Source organism: Oncorhynchus tshawytscha, linkage group LG15 (assembly GCF_018296145.1).
Source record: "Oncorhynchus tshawytscha isolate Ot180627B linkage group LG15, Otsh_v2.0, whole genome shotgun sequence".
Lineage (NCBI taxonomy): Eukaryota > Metazoa > Chordata > Actinopteri > Salmoniformes > Salmonidae > Oncorhynchus > Oncorhynchus tshawytscha.
The window spans coordinates 23,899,147-23,918,162 of NC_056443.1; the positions used below are offsets into that span (position 1 = coordinate 23,899,147).

The window sequence follows — 19,016 nt, forward strand, 5'->3', positions numbered from 1 at the left end:
CTCCTCCGCCTTCCGCCCAAAACTCTCAGGTTCTCTCACCTTGAGAAGTTCTCTGACACAAGGACAGAGCATAAGAGTCACACCTGCCAGAGTGAAAATACAAGGATACAGTACTAAGCCGTATAAAGTGTGGTTAAAACCACACGTTTTTACGATATGGTTTAAACCTGATGACACCAATTAGTTTTTCTCAGGATCTTTGAAACTGAGTCACCCATTGAGTAAATATATGATAGATACACATTCATACATTGGTGTGCATTTATAGGAATAGACCTACGCAGTATGGGACTCACCATATGTTACTCTCATTATCTAGTAGAAACAATCACAGGAACTACAGTGCATTCGGAAAGTATTCAGACCACTTGACTTTTTACACAATTTGTTACGTTACAGCCTTATTTTAAAATTGATTAAATTGTTTTTGTCCCCCACATCAACTGAACACATTATCCCATAATGACAAAGCAAAAACTGTTTTTTAGAAATTTTTGTGAATGTAATATAAAAAAACTGATATCACATTTACAATGCCTTGCGAAAGTATTCACCCCTTGGCATTTTTCCTATTTTGTTACCTTACAATCTGGAATTAAAATAGATTTTTTGGGGGGTTTGTATCGTTTGATTTACACAACATACTTACCACTTTGAAGATGCAAAATATTTTTTATTGTGAAACAAACAAAAAAACTGAAAGTTTCACCCCCCAAAGTCAATACTTTGTAGAGCCACCTTTTGCAGCAATTACAGCTGCAAGTCTCTTGGGATATGTCTCTATAAGCTTGTCACATCAAACCACTAGGATTTTTGCCCATTCTTCAAGGCAAAACTGCTCCAGCTCCTTCAAGTTGGATGGGTTCTTGCTGTTGTACAGCAATCTTTAAGTCATACCACAGATTCTCAATTGGATTGAGGTCTGGGCTTTGACTAGGCCATTCCAAGACATGTAAATGTTTCCCCTTAATTCACTCGAGTGTTGCTTTAGCAGTATGTCATTTTCTTGCTGGAAGGTGAACCTCCATCCCAGTCTCAAATCTCTGGAAGACTGAAACAGGTTTCCCTCAAGAATTTCCCTGTATTTAGCGCCATCCATGATTCATTCAATTTTGACCAGTTTCCCAGTCCATGCCGATGAAAAACATCCCCACAGGGATGGTATTCTCAGGGTGATGAGAGGTGTTGGGTTTGTGCCAGATATAGCGTTTTCCTTGATGGCCAAAAATTTTAGTCTCATCTGACCAGAATCCCTTCTTCCATATGTTTGGGGAGTCTTCCACATGCCTTTTGGCGAACACCAAGTGTTTGCTTATTTTTTTCTTTAAGCAATGGCTTTTTTTTCTGGCCACTCTTCTGTAAAGCCCAGCTCTGTGGAGTGTATGGATTTAATGGTGCTCCGTGGGATGTTAAAAGTTTCTGATATTTTTTTATAACCCAACCCTGATCTGTACTTCTCCACAACTTTGTCCCTGACCTCTTTGGAGAGCTCCTTGGTGTTCATGGTGCTGCATGCTTGGTGGTGCCCCTTGCTTAGTGGTGTTGCAGAGTGTGGGGCTGTTACAGTTTTCTTCTATCTCCTCCTCTGACGAAGAGGTGTAGCAAGGATCGGACCAAAATGCAGTGTGGTAATTTTGATACATGTTTAATAACCGAATAAACACGAACAATACAAAAACAATAAACGTAACATGAAAACCGAAACAGCCTATGCTGGTGCAAACTAACACAGAGACAGGAACAATCACCCACGAAACACTCAAAGAATATGGCTGCCTAAATATGGTTCCCAATCAGAGACAATGATAAACACCTGCCTCTGATTGAGAACTACTCCAGACAGCCATAGACTATGCTAGAAAACCCCACTAAGCCACAATCCCAATACCTATGAAAAACCCCAAGACAAAACACACCACATAAAAAACCCATGTCACACCCTGGCCTGACCAAAATAATAAAGAAAACACAAAATACTAAGACCAGGGCGTGACAGGGGCCTTTCAGAACAGGTGTATATATACTGAGATCATGTGACAAATCATGTGACACTTAGATTACACACAGGTGGACTTTATTTAATTAATTATGTGACTTCTGAAGGTAATTGGTTGCACCATATCTTACAGTGCCTTGCGAAAGTATTCGGCCCCCTTGAACTTTGTGACCTTTTGCCACATTTCAGGCTTCAAACATAAAGATATAAAACTGTATTTTTTGTGAAGAATCAACAACAAGTGGGACACAATCATGAAGTGGAACGACTTTTTTCGGATATTTCAAACTTTTTTAACAAATCAAAAACTGAAAAATTGGGCGTGCAAAATTATTCAGCCCCTTTACTTTCAGTGCAGCAAACTCTCTCCAGAAGTTCAGTGAGGATCTCTGAATGATCCAATGTTGACCTAAATGACTATTGATGATAAATACAATCCACCTGTGTGTAATCAAGTCTCCGTATAAATGCACCTGCACTGTGATAGTCTCAGAGGTCCGTTAAAAGCGCAGAGAGCATCATGAAGAACAAGGAACACACCAGGCAGGTCCGAGATACTATTGTGAAGAAGTTTAAAGCCGGATTTGGATACAAAAAGATTTCCCAAGCTTTAAACATCCCAAGGAGCACTGTGCAAGCGATAATATTGAAATGGAAGGAGTATCAGACCACTGCAAATCTACCAAGACCTGGCCGTCCCTCTAAACCTTCAGCTCATACAAGGAGAAGACTGATCAGAGATGCAGCCAAGAGGCCCATGATCACTCTGGATGAACTGCAGAGATCTACAGCTGAGGTGGGAGACTCTGTCCATAGGACAACAATCAGTCGTATATTGCACAAATCTGGCCTTTATGGAAGAGCGGCAAGAAGAAAGCCATTTCTTAAAGATATCCATAAAAAGTGTTGTTTAAAGTTTGCCACAAGCCACCTGGGAGACACACCAAACATGTGGAAGAAGGTGCTCTGGTCAGATGAAACCAAAATTGAACTTTTTGGCAACAATGCAAAACGTTATGTTTGGCGTGAAAGCAACACAGCTCATCACCCTGAACACACCATCCCCACTGTCAAACATGGTGGTGGCAGCATCATGGTTTGGGCCTGCTTTTCTTCAGCAGGGACAGGGAAGATGGTTAAAATTGATGGGAAGATGGATGGAGCCAAATACAGGACCATTCTGGAAGAAAACCTGATGGAGTCTACAAAAGACCTGAGACTGGGACGGAGATTTGTCTTCCAACAAGACAATGATCCAAAAAATAAAGCAAAATCTACAATGGAATGGTTCAAAAATAAACATATCCAGGTGTTAGAATGGCCAAGTCAAAGTCCAGACCTGAATCCAATCGAGAATCTGTGGAAAGAACTGAAACCTGCTGTTCACAAATGCTCTCCATCCAACCTCACTGAGCTCGAGCAGTTTTGCAAGGAGGAATGGGAAAAAATTTCAGTCTCTCGATGTGCACAACTGATAGAGACATACCCCAAGCGACTTACAGCTGTAATCGCAGCAAAGGGTGGCGCTACAAAGTATTAACTTAAGGGGGCTGAATAATTTTGCACACCAAATTTTTCAGTTTTTGATTTGTTAAAAAAGTTTGAAATATTCAATAAATGTCGTTCCACTTCATGATTGTGTCCTACTTGTTGTTGATTCTTCACAAAAAAATACAGTTTTATATCTTTATGTTTGAAGCCTGAAATGTGGCAAAAGGTCGCAAAGTTCAAGGGGGCCGAATACTTTCGCAAGGCACTGTATTTAGGGGCTTCATAGCAAAGGGGGTGAATACATATTCACAAACCACTTTTCTGTTTTATTTATAGAAAAAAAATTAAAACAAGTTATTTTTTTCATTCACTTCACCAATTTGGACTATTTTGTGAATGTCCATTACATGAAATCCAAATAAAAATTAATTTAAATTACAGGTTGTAATGCAATGAAATAGGAAAAACATCAAGGGGGGTGAATACTTTTGCAAGGCACTGTACAAAAGTATTCATAGCATTTATTCAGTACTTTGTTGATGCACCTTTGGCAGCAATTACAGCCTTGAGTCTTCTTGGGTATGATGCGACAAACCTGCATTTGGGGAGTTTCTCCCATTCTTCTCGGCATATCCTCTCAAGCTCTGTCAGGTTGGATGGGGAGCGTTACTGCACAGCTATTTTCAGGTCTCTTCAGAGATGTTCGATCGGGTTCAAGTCTGGGTTCTGGATGGGCAGCTCAAGGACATTCAGAGGACTTGTCCCAGAGCCACTCCTGCGTTGTCTTGGCTGTGTGCTTAGGGTTGTTGTCCTGTTGTAAGGTCAACCTTCACCCCAGTCCGAGGCCCTGAGTGCTCTGGGGCAGGTTTTCATCAAGGATCTATCTGTACTTTGCTCCATTCATCTTTGCCTCAACCCTGACTAGTCTCCCAGTCCCTGCCGCTGAAAAACATCCCCACAGCGTGATGCTGCCACCACTGTGCTTCACCATAGGGATGGTGCAAGGTTTCCTCCAGACGTGACACGTGGCATTCAGAGCTCTGTCAGAGTAGCCATCAGGTTCTTGGCCCTTCTCCCCCGATTGCTCAGTTTGGCCAGGCAGCCATGTCACGCCCTGACCATAGAGAGCCCTCGGTTCTCTATGGTGTTAAGGTCAGAGCGTGACTAGGGGGGTGTTCTAGTCATTGATTTTTCTTTGTGTCCAGCTCCATGGCCGGAGCCTTCCTCTGCGCCGGTGCCCAGTACAGTCACGGCGTCCAACCCAGCTCCATGGCCGGATCCGTGGTCGGGTGGAGGCTACGACCCGCGCCGCCACCGACTCTAGTCACCCCCTACCTTCCCCATTTGGTTTCAGGTGGGGGGGGGTACTGTCATGCCCTGACCATAGAGAGCCATCGGTTCTCTATGGTGTTTAGGTCAGAGCGTGACTAGGGGGGTGTTCTAGTCATTGATTTTCTATGTGGCTGGGTTTTATGGTTCCCATATTTAGGAAGCCCTTTCTCCCACCTGCTTTGTGTGATATTCTGTTTGTGTTTGTGCTTGTAGCACCACTGATATCACATTTTTGTTGTTGGTTTATTGTTTTTTTGTTTGAAGTTTCACTGTAATAAAGATGTGGAACTCTACACACGCTGCCCCTTGGTCTGTTCATTACAACAACCGTGACAGGCCAGCTCTAGGAAGAGTCTTGGCGGTTCCAAACTTCTTCCATTTAAGAATGATGGAGGCCACTGTGTTCTTGGGGACCTTCAATGCTGCAGACAGATTTTGGTACCCTTCCCTAGATCTTTGCCTCGACACAATCCTGTCTCGGGGCTCTACGGACAATTCCTTTGACTGTGGGGCCTGATATAGACAGGTGTGTGCCTTTCTAAATCATGTCCAACCAATTCAATTTACCACAGGTGGACTCCAATCAAGTTGTAGAAACATCTCAAGGATGATCAATGGAAACGGGATGCACCTGAGCTCAATTTCGGAGTCTCATAGCAAAGGGTCTAAATTAATATTTATTTATTTATTTTTCATCAATAATGTCTAAACCTACTTTCGCTTTGTCATTATGGGGTATTGTGTGTAAAAAAAAGTAATAATAATAATTTAATCAATTTCAGAATAAATCCTTAACGTAACAAAATGTGGAAAAAGGGAAGGGGTCTGAATAGTTTCCGAATGAACTGTATAGGGCATTAATTGAAATGCGATGAATCACACATCCTTAAATGCAATGGAACTGACATATTCAATAACTTATTGGTGGTCAGTGAATGAAATCTCTTAGGGGTAAAATCATCCGTTAGTATATGTGTCTTGTCTGTGGCTTCTCCTCTACTGTTCTCTGTACTCTACTATCTCACTAGTGACCGCTGACTCTGTACTTTGCCTTTGTTTTGTTTTCTCTCTTCTTTCCTCTCTCTCACATTTTAATCAGTGGGAATATGATGATTCAACTGAACATGTGAGTAGATACAGAGACCTAATACAGAGTTAATCCCGTTCCCCCCTTCGATCCCCTGCATGCTCTGTGTCTCCTCTGTTCCTGACCTTCGCATGGTTTTGACTGTATTGAACCTCACATTACCTCCTAACTGTTCTGAATCAAGCTAAGACAAAAAGAGAAAAACATACTCTAACTGCTTGTTTTCTACTTGTAAATTGATATGGAATGGCTTACTAACAGAAATCCATAGCCAACATTACAAGGCTTTTCATGAATGCTTAGCGGTGTTGATTATAATAAACAAGATTTTCGAAAGGGGACCTACTTTCAAAAATATAATACTGTATGTTATGTAATGAAGTGCTATTTCCTGTGCAGCACGCTATGCCAGATACCTCTACTCTGTAAAATAAACTGCCTTTACTATACCTGATCCACCCTGTCCAGTGTTTCAACTTGGTCTCATGTATCGATTCATCAACAGTTACCATTGGTACTGCACTACTTACACCCTTGCCTTTTCAATGCATGAAGTGACCTATGCTGACACGTCCACCAGTCCAGATTGTATGCATGGAGCGAAAGATCATATGAATTGAGCAAAGGATGGTGGACTATATAGTGGCAGGACAGATTTGTACCAACCATGTTCATTGCCAGTCATTCACTAATTAGTGAGCTGATATCTGTGAGATAATGTCCTCTGAATTAATTACAGCATAAATGCATGCACAAAAATATTACCCCCACCCCGCAAAAATTACCAAATTGCAGCACAATCCCAAGCAAGAGTTCTTAAAAGTCCCTATTATTCTAATCCACAGGAAATGGTCATCACAGAGCTGCAGGCTGAGACTATGTACTCAGTTGCTGTGGCAGCCTACACGACAAAGGGAGACGGAGCTCGCAGCAAGGCCAAGCTGATCACCACCACTGGCGCAGGTAAGGGAACTGTCATCACTGACAAATCTCCCCTTGCCCCTCTGCTAATGTACCCTGTGATCATCCCAAAATGCATTTGTGCTGTAGAGAGCTGTGAAAATTGCACCCAGTGAAAGGAAGCAAAAAAAAATGCTAATCGACCTTTCCCCCCATGGCTATTAAAGTGTGAATGCGGCTAATTGCCACCTCAATTATGACAACAATTGTAATTCCGCTCAGCCGCCGCTTTGACATTGGAATGCTCACAGGGGTTAAGGAACTAATGGAAAAATCAGGTGGGGAAATAGGGGAAGAAAAATACTTCCGAATTAATGGCAGCCCGACAGTCTGTTCTGCTCTCATTGGTTTCTTTTGAGAGAGAGGCATGACACAATCCAAATGGCAATTCAGAAATACTTTGCTGTGTGTTTTTGACATATAATTGCGCTGTCGTCTAATCTTGTCTGTAAAGCCTTCCACCTGCCTCCACCGGCGTACAGATACAAATGGTGTGTGTGTGTGTGTGTGTGTGTGTGTGTGTGTGTGTGTGTGTGTAGGGTGGGGGGGATAGGAGCCTTCACTCAGTAAAGGCTTCACAGGTATGCCATATTGGTTAGGTATCAAAGCAAACAGCAGTAGCATTTATGCAAACAGGGTGTTAGCTATCTACTGCTCCCTTGGTGGGGTAAGCCTGCCTACTCATGAAGTCATAACAGCATCAGGCAATGACAACCCTTTACGCTTAGTAGGAAAGGAGATCAGATTTTGCTGTCATGCATTATGGCTTGGGTTGTTTTGGGATGTCATCATCCTCTCATAATTGTCGTAATGTCCGTTGGATATTCCTTCCTTTTAAAATGCTATAGCAGTTTGAAGGGTTTCTTTGCATGGTATTTGTATTGAAAATTGTGTTTTGTCACTGCTCTTCTCTTAGTACCTGAAAAACCACGACTCATGGTCAGCCCCACCAATATGGGCACTGCCCTCCTCCAATGGCACCCCCCGGCTTTAACCCACGGCCCCCTGCAGGGCTACCGCCTCCGCTTCGGCCGCAAAGATGTCGACCCTCTGACCATCATTGAGTTCCCAGAGCGTGAGAACCACTACACCACCAAAGAGATCCACAAGGGGGCATCATACACCTTCCGCTTGTCCACCCGTAACAAGGTGGGCTTCGGCGAGGAGACGGTCAAAGAAATCAGCACACCTGAAGATATGCCTAGCGGCTTCCCACAAAGCATTGTAGCCGAGGGTGGCACTACTACCACCATTCAGGTGAGCTGGAATCCACTGTTACTGGCGGAGCGCAATGGCGTTATCGTGAAGTATGCCCTGCAGTACAAGGACATCAACAGCCCTCGGAGCCCCTCGGAACTCTTCATCACCGCCCCGGAGTCCACCATCACCCTTGACAGCCTCAAGGCAGACACCACTTACGATATCAAAATGTGTGCCTTCACCAGCAAAGGCTCCGGCCCCTATAGCCCCAGTGTCCAGTTCAGGACACAGCCCTTGGATCAAGGTAGGACCCCACCGAAATTCAACCTCCCGCCCACAAATCCAACTTCACCCCACAGCCACCACCAACAGCAACCACGTCGTCAAGCCATAGTGGCAGAAGAACAAACAGATTAATCCGATCTCAGGATTGTTTTAAAATCATCTGTATGTATACATAGCACTCCCTCCCCATAAGAAAGAAAGATATCATGAACAGGTGGAGTAAGTATATGTGTCCGATGTCTTGTCAGCCAAGCCAACGGTGAGCCATTAGGTTAAAGAGCTGCTGTTAATTAAAAGGTAAGATAAAAGTAAGCTAAGGTAAGATGGGAGTACTGTAGCCCCGCTAAAACCACTCTCGTGCTGGATTCAGACGGGTTGTAACGGGAAACATGTTCAGGTAAGAGGTTTGTTGCTCCGGGAATCCATGAGAGAGGGTTGTTTGTTTTGTGTCTAAATCATCTGCTCCCCCTTTCTTTCAGCAGTGTTTGCAAAAAATTTCCATGTGAAAGCTGCCATGAAGACAGCTGTGCTCCTCACCTGGGAGATCCCAGACAACTATAATGCAGCTCAGCCCTTCACAGTAAGAGCTTTTTGTATTTTAGTCAACAATGTTTGAGGACAGCAATCCAGAAAATATTACTTGTTTCTGATTGGCTTAAAGGGCCTTCTAGAGTGTGCATTATTTCCTGAAAGCAAAAGTTGAATTAAAACCATTATTTGTATTGTTGAATTCAATTTTCATAATAGCAAGCTAGGACTGATTGGTTTGGTTAGCTAAACTAGCAAGTCTGTTTGTTTGGTTAGCAAGGCAACTACTGTTGCTTCACTACATGATCAAAAGTATGTGGATACCTGCTCGTCGAACATCTCATTTAAAAATCATGGCCTGGCTCGCAGTCGGCGTTCCACATCTTCCCAAAGGTGTTCGATGGGGTTGAAAAACAGCCCCAGACCATTATTCCTCCTCCACCAAACTTTACAGATGGCACTATGCATTGGTGCTGTTGGCACTATGCAGTTCTTGTGCTAACTTTGCTTCCAGAGGCGGTTTGGAACTCGGTAGTGAGTGTTGCAACCAAGGACAGATGATTTTTGAGCTCTATGTGCTTCAGCACTCGGCCCGTTCTGTGAGCTTGTGTGGCCTACCACTTCATGGTTGAGCCATTGTTGCTCCTAAACATTTCCACTTCAAAATAACAGCACTTACAGTTGACCGGGGCAGCTTTAGCAGGGCTGAAACTTGATGAACTGACTTGTTGGAAAGGTGGCATTCTATGACTGTGCCACGTTGAAAGTCACTGGGCTCTTCAGTAAGGTCATTCTACTGCCAAAGATAGCGTAGCTGTGTGCTCGATTTTATATACTTGTCAGCAACGGGTGTGGCTGAAATAGCCAAATCCACTCATTTTAAGGGGTGTCCACATACTTTTCTATATATAGTGTCTCTAGTAAACTTGCTAGCTACTTCAGTGTCATGTCTAGCGTCTAGCGACAAATGTGTTCAATTATAGCCATGGTATAAAAGGGACAATCAACTCGGGGCTGTATGTGTTCTCTGGAAAATATTCCAACTCCGTGGAAGATTAGTTCGACTCCGCTAGCAGGTCGTGGAACACACCTTCCACGTCATTCATTATTTTACGTAGAATGCATAGCCCTTCGTTGATTATCACTTATATATAAATATGTTAACCAGCTACCGTATTGAGCAGAAGTTCAGACATGTCCCTGACTAAACAGACTTCAAGTGTCGAATTAGTGCATATCCTCAACATTCACACACCCTTTCCTTCCATCGCACATCCAGATCCTTTACGATGACGGCCAGAGCGTGGAGGTGGACGGCAAGCTCACTCAGAAGCTGATCACGGGTCTGCAGCCCGAGACACAGTACTCCTTCCTGCTAACCAACCGGGGCAACAGCGCTGGCGGTCTCCAGCACCGCGTCTCCACCATGACCGCCCCTGACATCCTGCGCACCAAGCCCTACCTGATTGGCAAGACCAACTTGGATGGCAAAGTCACTGTAGAGCTACCCTCAGTCCAGACTTCAGAGAAAGTCAGGTGAGTGGCGGGGATTAAAACTAATGCTATCACTAATTGCAGACTTGTACTTACAGAGCTGGCTATTTAGCCTAATTTGATTGCACTTAATTAATGTGTCTCGGTGGCTGACCTAATCCATTTATTTACCTTCAGCTCATCTTTTGGTTCAATTATATCAGCATGATACCATTAAAGCTTATTTCTCCTTATTGCTCAATGTCACTCACATTGCTGTTACGTTTTCTGTATAGTTGCATCTAATAACTGAAAGGGACAAGATTTTTCACAGATTTCTCACCACTTTGTTTGTTTGACAGGGTTTGAAAGGTCCGAACATCAGCACTGAACTTCATTGCTTTCTTTAGAATTGTACTCTGCATTTTACATTCACTGCATTGTATCAAGCCTGTTCCTCTTGTTCTCTCTTTCTCAACACAGAGAGGATGACACCATACATTCCCCCATCCAATTTATCCCACTCCCCAGTATTAAGTCTTGTAATGTCTCTCCCTGACTTTCCAAATAAGCTCTGGGTTGTCAAAAGGCCAACATGCAGATCCAATTGTAGACTGGCATTTCAAACCCATTTCGGATTTTGATCTTGCTGGATGCGCTCGGGCCCACTCTCCCCCGTGCCAGAGCTTAAGCTAATTAGCTTCCCATTAGCCTGCCACACTGCCTTCCTGGCTAAAGCTAGCTAGCACTGTGCCCAGCCAGGAGAAGCCCTCAAAAAAGTCTGGCAGAGGCTATTATCTCCCTTGCCGCCCGATGGGGGGATGAAAATCCCTCTAATTCCAGCTCCTCTTCTCTCCCTCGCGAAGGGCTGCTAATTAGCCCACAGAGTCTTCAGCGAGGTGTGACAGTGTGCCCGACTTTTCTGATCATGCTTCAATTAAAAGACAAACATGGAAGAAAACCAACTCTTAATGGAATGATAACGGTCTAGCGTAACTCGCTAATGTCGCAATCATTTGTTGCCTTTGTCTGTTGTCCTCAACGCCTCCTACCCTATTACACCTACAGGATTAGTAGGAAGCTCAACAAAAAGATGTGTTATGGTCCCCATGGAGACTAAACATTGTTGTGTCTGAAGCGGAATGCTTTGATCTTGGTTTGTTTTGTCTAGACTCAGCATGTGACCATGTAAAAATTGTGCATTGTAAACGTATTGTCGAGTGAACTGACAATGACCTTGAAAAGCTTGTGTTGTTTTCTTTCTTTCCCCTCTCATTTTCTAGGGGATACTACATAGTGGTGGTGCCTCTGAAGAAACAGCGCACAGGAAAGTTCCACAAACCCTGGGACAGTCCAGATGAGATGAACCTAGAAGAGGTAGGTACCACAAACTAATCCAAGAAATGAATAAAGATTCCAAAAAGTCCTTATTAGACATTACCATTCGATTCCTGTTGTGGATTCTCTATATTATTATAATTTTTTAAAACTAGGCAAGTCAGTTAAGAACAAATTCTTATTCACAATGACGACTCAGTACTGAGTGAATTACAATGGAATTAACTTCAACCCAAATCCAGTAGAGACTGCCTAGGTCTCATCACTCTCTCAAGTCTTACTAAAAAGAAAGGTGGTAGGAAGAACTCTGCTCTTAACTCTGCAGATAGGAGAGGATGGGGGTGGGGAAACCTGGGGACAGGGCTGGTTGATTGATGCAAATAGCTGCAGAGAGCATTATTCATATGGAAATGAGGTAGAACATGGAGTAGTCATCAAGTGCACTGCAACTCAACCCCCCCCCTCCCCCTTCCCACCCACTCTCTCCCTCTCAACTGAAATTACCTTGAAGAGCTGCATCAGGCCTCTGTGTCTGTCCTTATTCAAGGGAAAGGTATCACATTGGTTATGCACAAAAGTACTTGACAACATTTATATTTAGCCGGTCTAGGTATTTGAGAAGCTTTCATGCACTGTGTATGCTCAGGTACATTAGTGGAGAAAGCTTACGTAAGGATTTTGCCGTCAAATCGTAAAGTGTGCATGCTCTTTGTGATGCGTGAAACGCATATAGACCGTCTTTCAGCTATGTTAATGGCCCTCACCACACCACACACTCACCTGCCTAACACATGTGAAACATTCCTAGCACTCGTAAGATACTATGGATGGCATTCAATGAATTGCAGTAAGTGGGTCTCCAGATAGCGCTTCCAGAAATGTCTTTGGACAGCTCAGCGTTCAACACCACAGTGCCCTCAAAGCTCATCAATAAGCTAAGGACCCTGGGACTAAACACTTCCCTCTGCAACTGGATCCTGTACTTCCTGACGAGCCGCCCCCAGATGGCAAGAGTAGGTAACAACACATTCGCCACGCTGATCCTCAACACAGGGGCCACTCAGGGGTGCGTGCTCAGTCCCCTCCTGTACTCCCTGTTCACTCATGACTGCACAGCCAGGCACGACTCCAACACCATCATTAAGTTTGCCGATGACACAACAGTGGTAGGCCTGATCACCGACAATGACGAGACAGGCTATAGGGAGGAGGTCAAAGACCTGGCCATGTGGTGCCAGGACAACAACCTCTCCCTCAACGTGATCAAGACAAACAAGATGATTGTGGACTACAGGAAAAAGAGGACCGAGCATGCCCCCTTCTCATCGAAGGGGCTGCAGTGGAGCAGGTTGAGCGCTTCAAGTTCCTTGGTGTCCACATCACCAACAAACTAACATGGTCCAACCACACCAAGACAGTCATGAAGAGGGAACGGCAAAACCTTTTCCCCCTCAGGAGACTGAAAAGAGATGGCATGCGTCCTCAGATCCTTAAAAGGTTCTTCACCACATGCAGCTGCACTCGAGAGCATCCTGACTGGTTGCCTCACTGCCTGGTATGGCAACTGCTCGGCCTCCGACCGCAAGGCACTACAGAGGGTAGTGCGAGCAGTCCAGTACATCACTTGGGCCAAGCCTCCCGCCATCCACGACCTCTCTACCAGGCGGTGTCAGAGGAAGGCCCTAAAAATTGTCAAAGTCTTCAGCCACACTAGTCATAGACTGTTCTCTCTGCTACAGCACGGCAAGCTGTACCGGAGCACCTAGTCTAGGTCCAAGAGACTTCTAAACAGCTTCTACCCCCAAGCCATAAGCCTCCTGAAAATCTAATCAAATGGCTACCCAGACTATTTGCCTTGCCCCCCCCCCCTCTTTTACACCGCTGCAATTCTCTGTTACCATCTATGCACAGTCACTTTAATAACTCTACCTACATGTACATATTAACTCAACTAACGGTTAGTTGAGTTAATATGTACATGCAGGTAGAGTTATAAAAATGACAATGCATAGATGATAACAGAGAGTAGCAGCGGTGTAAAAGAGGGGGGCAATGCAATAGTCTGGGTAGCCATGCTGTTGTCTCGCTGAGTCTCATCTGCCGATTTTGGCTGATGTGTCACGCCTTGAACGATTACCCAAAAGTCGCCCCCTCCCGTCAGAATTGATTTGTTTGTCAATATCAGGCTCTCACCTTTTCACAACTTTTCCCAAGGGCGGCTGGATTTAGCCGTGTTGACATGGGAGATGATTGAAGACATTATCGGACAGTGCCACCGGCCCTTGTGACAAAGCCAGTGCAGACACTTGACAGGCGCACACACACTCCAGAGAGAGAGAGAGAGATATGGAGGTAGAGTTCTGACCGAGTAGCTGGCTTGGCTTACGTTGATACGATGTGTTCATTTCGGGAAGTCAAGCAGACATGAAACCCTTACATACATTCCCTTATTTATGTCAGTTTTCATTGGGCATGAATCAGCGTTATCTTGTAGCCTATAGCAATAACACTTGAGCGTAGAACTGCATACCATTACACTTTCCCATAAGAGCAAGCCAAGTTCTGCCTTTTTTGTGCGGAAGCAATCACACTCCCATTGTAAAAGTGTGACCTCATTCACATTCTGTCCAGGTTGCCTGGTGTTGCTAGTAGGTAAATAATGACAGGTCGTCCTATTAGTGCAGTGCAACAATGCAATTTGAGACGTTAGGGGAGACGGGGGCTGAGAGGGGGTTAGACTGGTTTGAATATGCTGAAGCAGCATTTTTCTGTTATGATACAATGCAGTCGCCTTGGGGACTCACCCCTGTATTTTGATTTGGATGTTGTGTAAGGCTCCTGGCCACTTACATAATGGGAGTGGTGGTGTGTGTGTGTGTATGTAATTACCCATGCTGAGCAAGGAACAGAACACCATTGCATTGTTGTTTAAGTGATACCTTAAGGCCAGGGGTAGGCAAACCTGTTCCTGGAGTGCTGCAGGTACTGCAGGATTTTGTTCCAACTAGGCACCACACCAGACCAACTGAGCTAATTGATCAGTGAAGTGATTGCCTAAATTCAACACACCTGGTCTTGCAGGTCGGTTAAATCAAAAACATAGGACATTTGGTGCTCTTAGCACTTTCAATGAGTAACCCCACCTATATTAACCCCTGTTATTTTGCATGCCACAGGGTATTTGCTAATATACAATTAAAATCAGTGCATTCCAGTGACTATAAGCCATCATGCAATTGTGATGGTTCTGGTATCTGAGGAATATATCAATGTAATATATCCTTACCTATCCACAAGTACTGCAAATTGAGTCAGTTTACAACATATTTGCCTCTCTTTTCTTCAAAGGTTATGCAATGCTTAACACTTTAACCCTCGTCCTCTTTATATCGCCAATGGAGCCAAAAATAAAAATGTGTTGTGACATCAGGGCCAAGGATTTCACCCTGAGCCAGTCAGGAACACAATACACACACATGCATGCACATACACACACGTGTACACGCACAAACACACACACACACAGAAACGGCAGAGCCACTGGAACATCAAAACGTTGTCTCCTTTCTTTACAAAATCGGATTTTTGATGACTTAAAATCCTTTTCAAATGTTTGACAGTACATATGATTATTCTAGAATCTCATTTAGGAAAATCCACACATGTCGAAAATCCTTGCCGTGTAAGACAAATGAAATCCAAATGGTAATATTTCCTCTTCCGTTGCAATCAGTAGTTTGAGCTTTTGTAATCAAGAGGGATGTAACACAGATTTGATCTCTGTGTGTTTGTGTCCACGTTTGTGCGACTGTAAAACAACTCTTTGTTCCTTTTTATCGACTGTCTGCATCATTTCTACTCTTCACTTTTAGCTGCTGAAAGAGATTAACCGAACAAGCCGAGGCCTTCGCTTCCGGAGGCAAGCTGAGCCCAAAGCCTACATCGCTGCCTACTTCAAAGACCTTCCCACCGACTTCACTCTGGGAGACACCAAGATCTATGGTGACTTTGAAAACAAGCAGCTCGCCAACGGCCAAGAGTACATCTTCTTTGTGCTTGCTGTCCTCGATATCTCTGAAAATGTAAGTATATGCCTTTTTATACTTTTTTTTCTTAGAAACCTTTTCTCTCTCTCTCTCTCTCTTCCTTTGTTTCTCTTCTCTTAGACACCCCACTCCATAAAGGAATTAGTTCAAACAGGCACTACAGACGGCCCTCTGGTGATTTCCTTTGCCAGGGATCTTTCGCCTTCATGCTTAAAGTTGCATGTTAAACGTCAAAGACCCAAATCCACTGTGTCTTGGCAGGGGGCACCTCCCTTGGATGGATGCGTTACGTCGAGTCCTTTTGAGCTCCGGTCTCTGAAAAAGGGCCAAGGCAAAGAACGGAGTCCGCTACTGCAGAGGGGAAATTCCACAGGGGCTCCTGCCAATCGCAGGAATATCTCTATAACGGGACTCCTCTTTAATTGCGCGCCTACGGGCGAATGCCTTTATCTCCTCCACTGCAGCTTGTGTGTGTGTGTCTGTGTGTGCGTGTGTGTGTGAGTCAAAGGAGAAAGGGGCATGATTAGTTGACTAAACACGGTAGAATGATGTATTTGATGAGCTGGGAGGTTCTACAGCAGTCTGTCTTGGACTCCGCAAGTCCTGACTACAGGTAAAGGAGGATGATAACGGCAGGCGGGTGGGCTGACAAAATGGGAGGGAATCTCCAATTTGTCCACCACAGCACTCTTTATTTCGTTCCCCTCAGAATGACGTGACGGAACTCAATCAGGGCAGAAATTAGAGATATTGGAGATACAGTATTTCAACATACCCATATCGTTTGGAGAGGTGAATTTGTAAATTAGCATTGACACAATAACTTTGAATAGGCTAATGGTGGCGTAGACGTCACATACAGGTTGTCCCAATGTCTTTGTGAAAGTCAGACTGACCGAATCTACGTGTTCTAAGATGAAAGTTGGAAACTTTTGAACTTGGAAACTTTCAGTGGCCTCACAGAAGGGCTGAGTTCTATTGATCGGAGTTCCTCTGTGAGGATAGAGATGTGAGAGAGTGCAGGTTGTTTTTCTAGACACTGTAGAGGAGATCATTTTATGTTGAGGAACGATAAGGAACCTAGTCTGAACTGGGATCACAAAATGTGTTTTCAAAGTCACAGTAGGCAGAGGAATAGTGGAATTGGAGTCAGCCAAAAGTATTTCCTATTCTATTCTGCACAACTTGGGTAACTACATTGTGGTGCTAAAATAATTTCCCAAGTTCGTCCTCTACTCTACTCTGCTGTATTCTACTTACATGTAATTACTAGCCTATTAAATGTTTTTATTTATTTAAATAAATGATCCCACTATGAGTAATACCAATCCCCTTCCTCTCCTTCCCAGACCATGTATGCCACAAGCCCCTACTCTGACCCTCTTGTGTCAGCTGACCTTGACCCCCAGCCAATCATTGACGAGGAGGAGGGACTTATCTGGGTGGTGGGCCCAGTGCTCGCTGTTGTCTTCATCATCTGCATCGTTATCGCCATCCTCCTGTACAAGAGGTAAGGACTGGAGAAAGAGACACACACACATACACAAAAAGGTGAGAGAGAGAGACATATTAAGCACATTCAAATACACTATCACACACAGTCTACCTTTCAGAAAAGATACACGCTCAATCACACGAACAGGCACACACATATACACATGCACTTTCAATCACACACACACACATTTACATGTACACAAGCACTCTCAATCAAACACATATGGTGGCTTGCGAACGTATTCACCTGCCTTGGCATTTTTCCTATTTTGTTGCCTTACAACCTGGAATTTAAATAGATTTTTAGGGGGGTTGTATCATTTGATTTATACAACATGCCGAGCACAATTTTTTTTATTGGGAAACAAACAAGAAATAAGACAGAAAACTTGAGCGTGCGTAACTGTTCAACCCCCCCCCAATACTTTGTAGAGCCACCTTTTGCAGCAATACAGCTACCAGTCTCTTGGGGTATGTCTCTAAGTTTCAAATCAAACCAAATCAAATGTATGTATATAGCCCTTCGTACATCAGCTGATATATCAAAGTGCTGTACAGAAACCCAGCCTAAAACCCCAAACAGCAAGCAATGCAGGTGTTGAAGCACGTTGGCTAGGAAAAACTCCCTAGAAAGGCACATCTAGCCACTGGGATTTTTGCCCATTTTTCAAGGCAAAACTGCTCCAGCTCCTTCAAGTTGGATGGGTTCCTGCTGTTGTACAGCAATCTTTAAATCATACCACAGATTCTCAATTGGATTGAGGTCTGGGCTTTGACTAGGCCATTCCAAGACATGTAAATGTTTCCCTTTTAACCACTCGAGTGTTGCCTTAGCAGTATGCTTAGGGTCATTGTCCTGCTGGAAGGACCTCCGTCCCAGTCTCAACTCTCTGGAAGACTGAAACAGGTTTCCCTCAAGAATTTCCCTGTATTTAGCACCATCCATCATTCCTTCAATTTTGACCAGTCCCTGCCGATGGAAAAACATCCCCACAGCATGATGCTCCCACCATGGCGTTCTCGGGTTATGAGAGGTGTTGGGTTTGCGCCAGAAATAGCGTTTTCCTTGATGGCCAAAAAGCTCAATTTTAGTCTCATCTGACCAGACTACCTTCTTCCATATGTTTGGGGAGTCTCCCACATGCCTTTAGGCAAACACCAAACGTGTTTGCTCATTTTTTTCTTTAAGCAATGGCTTTTTTTCTGGCCACTCTTCCGTAAAACACAGCTCTGTGGATTGTACGGCTTAAAGTGGGTCTACGGACAGATACTCCAATCTCCGCTGTGGAGCTTTGCAGCTCCTTCAGGGTTATCTTTGGTCTCTTTGTTGCCTCACTGATTAATGCCCTCCTTGCCTGGTCCGTGAGTTTTGGTGGGCAGCCTTCTTTTGGCAGGTTTGTTGTGGTGCCATATACTTTTAATTTTCTAAATAATGGATTTAATGGTACCTCATGGGATGTTCAAAGTTTCTGATATATTTTTATAACCCAACCCTGATCTGTACTTCTCCACAACTTTGTCCCTGACCTGTTTGGAGAGCTCCTTGGTGTTCATGGTGCCGCTTGCTTTGTGATGCGCCTTGCTTAGTGGTGTTGCAGACTCTGGGGCCTTTCAGAACAGGTGTATATATACTGAGATCATGTGACGGATCATGTGACACTTAGATTGCACACAGGTGGACTTCATTTAATTAATTATGTGACTTAATTGGTAATTGGTGGCACCAGATCTTATTTAGGGGCTTCATAGCAAAGGGGTTGAATACATATTGCATGCACCACTT

General features: G+C 44.1%; 1 protein-coding gene across 40 annotated transcripts in view; it reads left to right on the top strand.

The window, feature by feature from the left end:
- LOC112214694 (receptor-type tyrosine-protein phosphatase delta) overlaps nucleotides 1-19,016 on the top strand; it is a 905,847-nt gene that overhangs the window by 841,265 nt on the left and 45,566 nt on the right. For 15 of the 40 annotated variants that reach the window (XM_042298333.1, XM_042298345.1, XM_042298336.1 and 12 more), the window contains 8 exons: nucleotides 5,919-5,945; nucleotides 6,752-6,869; nucleotides 7,783-8,370; nucleotides 8,831-8,931; nucleotides 10,159-10,415; nucleotides 11,636-11,729; nucleotides 15,563-15,772; nucleotides 17,086-17,246. In XM_042298333.1, the coding sequence (XP_042154267.1) occupies nucleotides 5,919-5,945; nucleotides 6,752-6,869; nucleotides 7,783-8,370; nucleotides 8,831-8,931; nucleotides 10,159-10,415; nucleotides 11,636-11,729; nucleotides 15,563-15,772; nucleotides 17,086-17,246 (1,556 nt within the window). The remainder of the gene's footprint in view (nucleotides 1-5,918; nucleotides 5,946-6,751; nucleotides 6,870-7,782; nucleotides 8,371-8,830; nucleotides 8,932-10,158; nucleotides 10,416-11,635; nucleotides 11,730-15,562; nucleotides 15,773-17,085; nucleotides 17,247-19,016) is intronic. The other 25 variants (XM_042298352.1, XM_042298354.1, XM_042298355.1 and 22 more) reach the window with 4 other exon arrangements.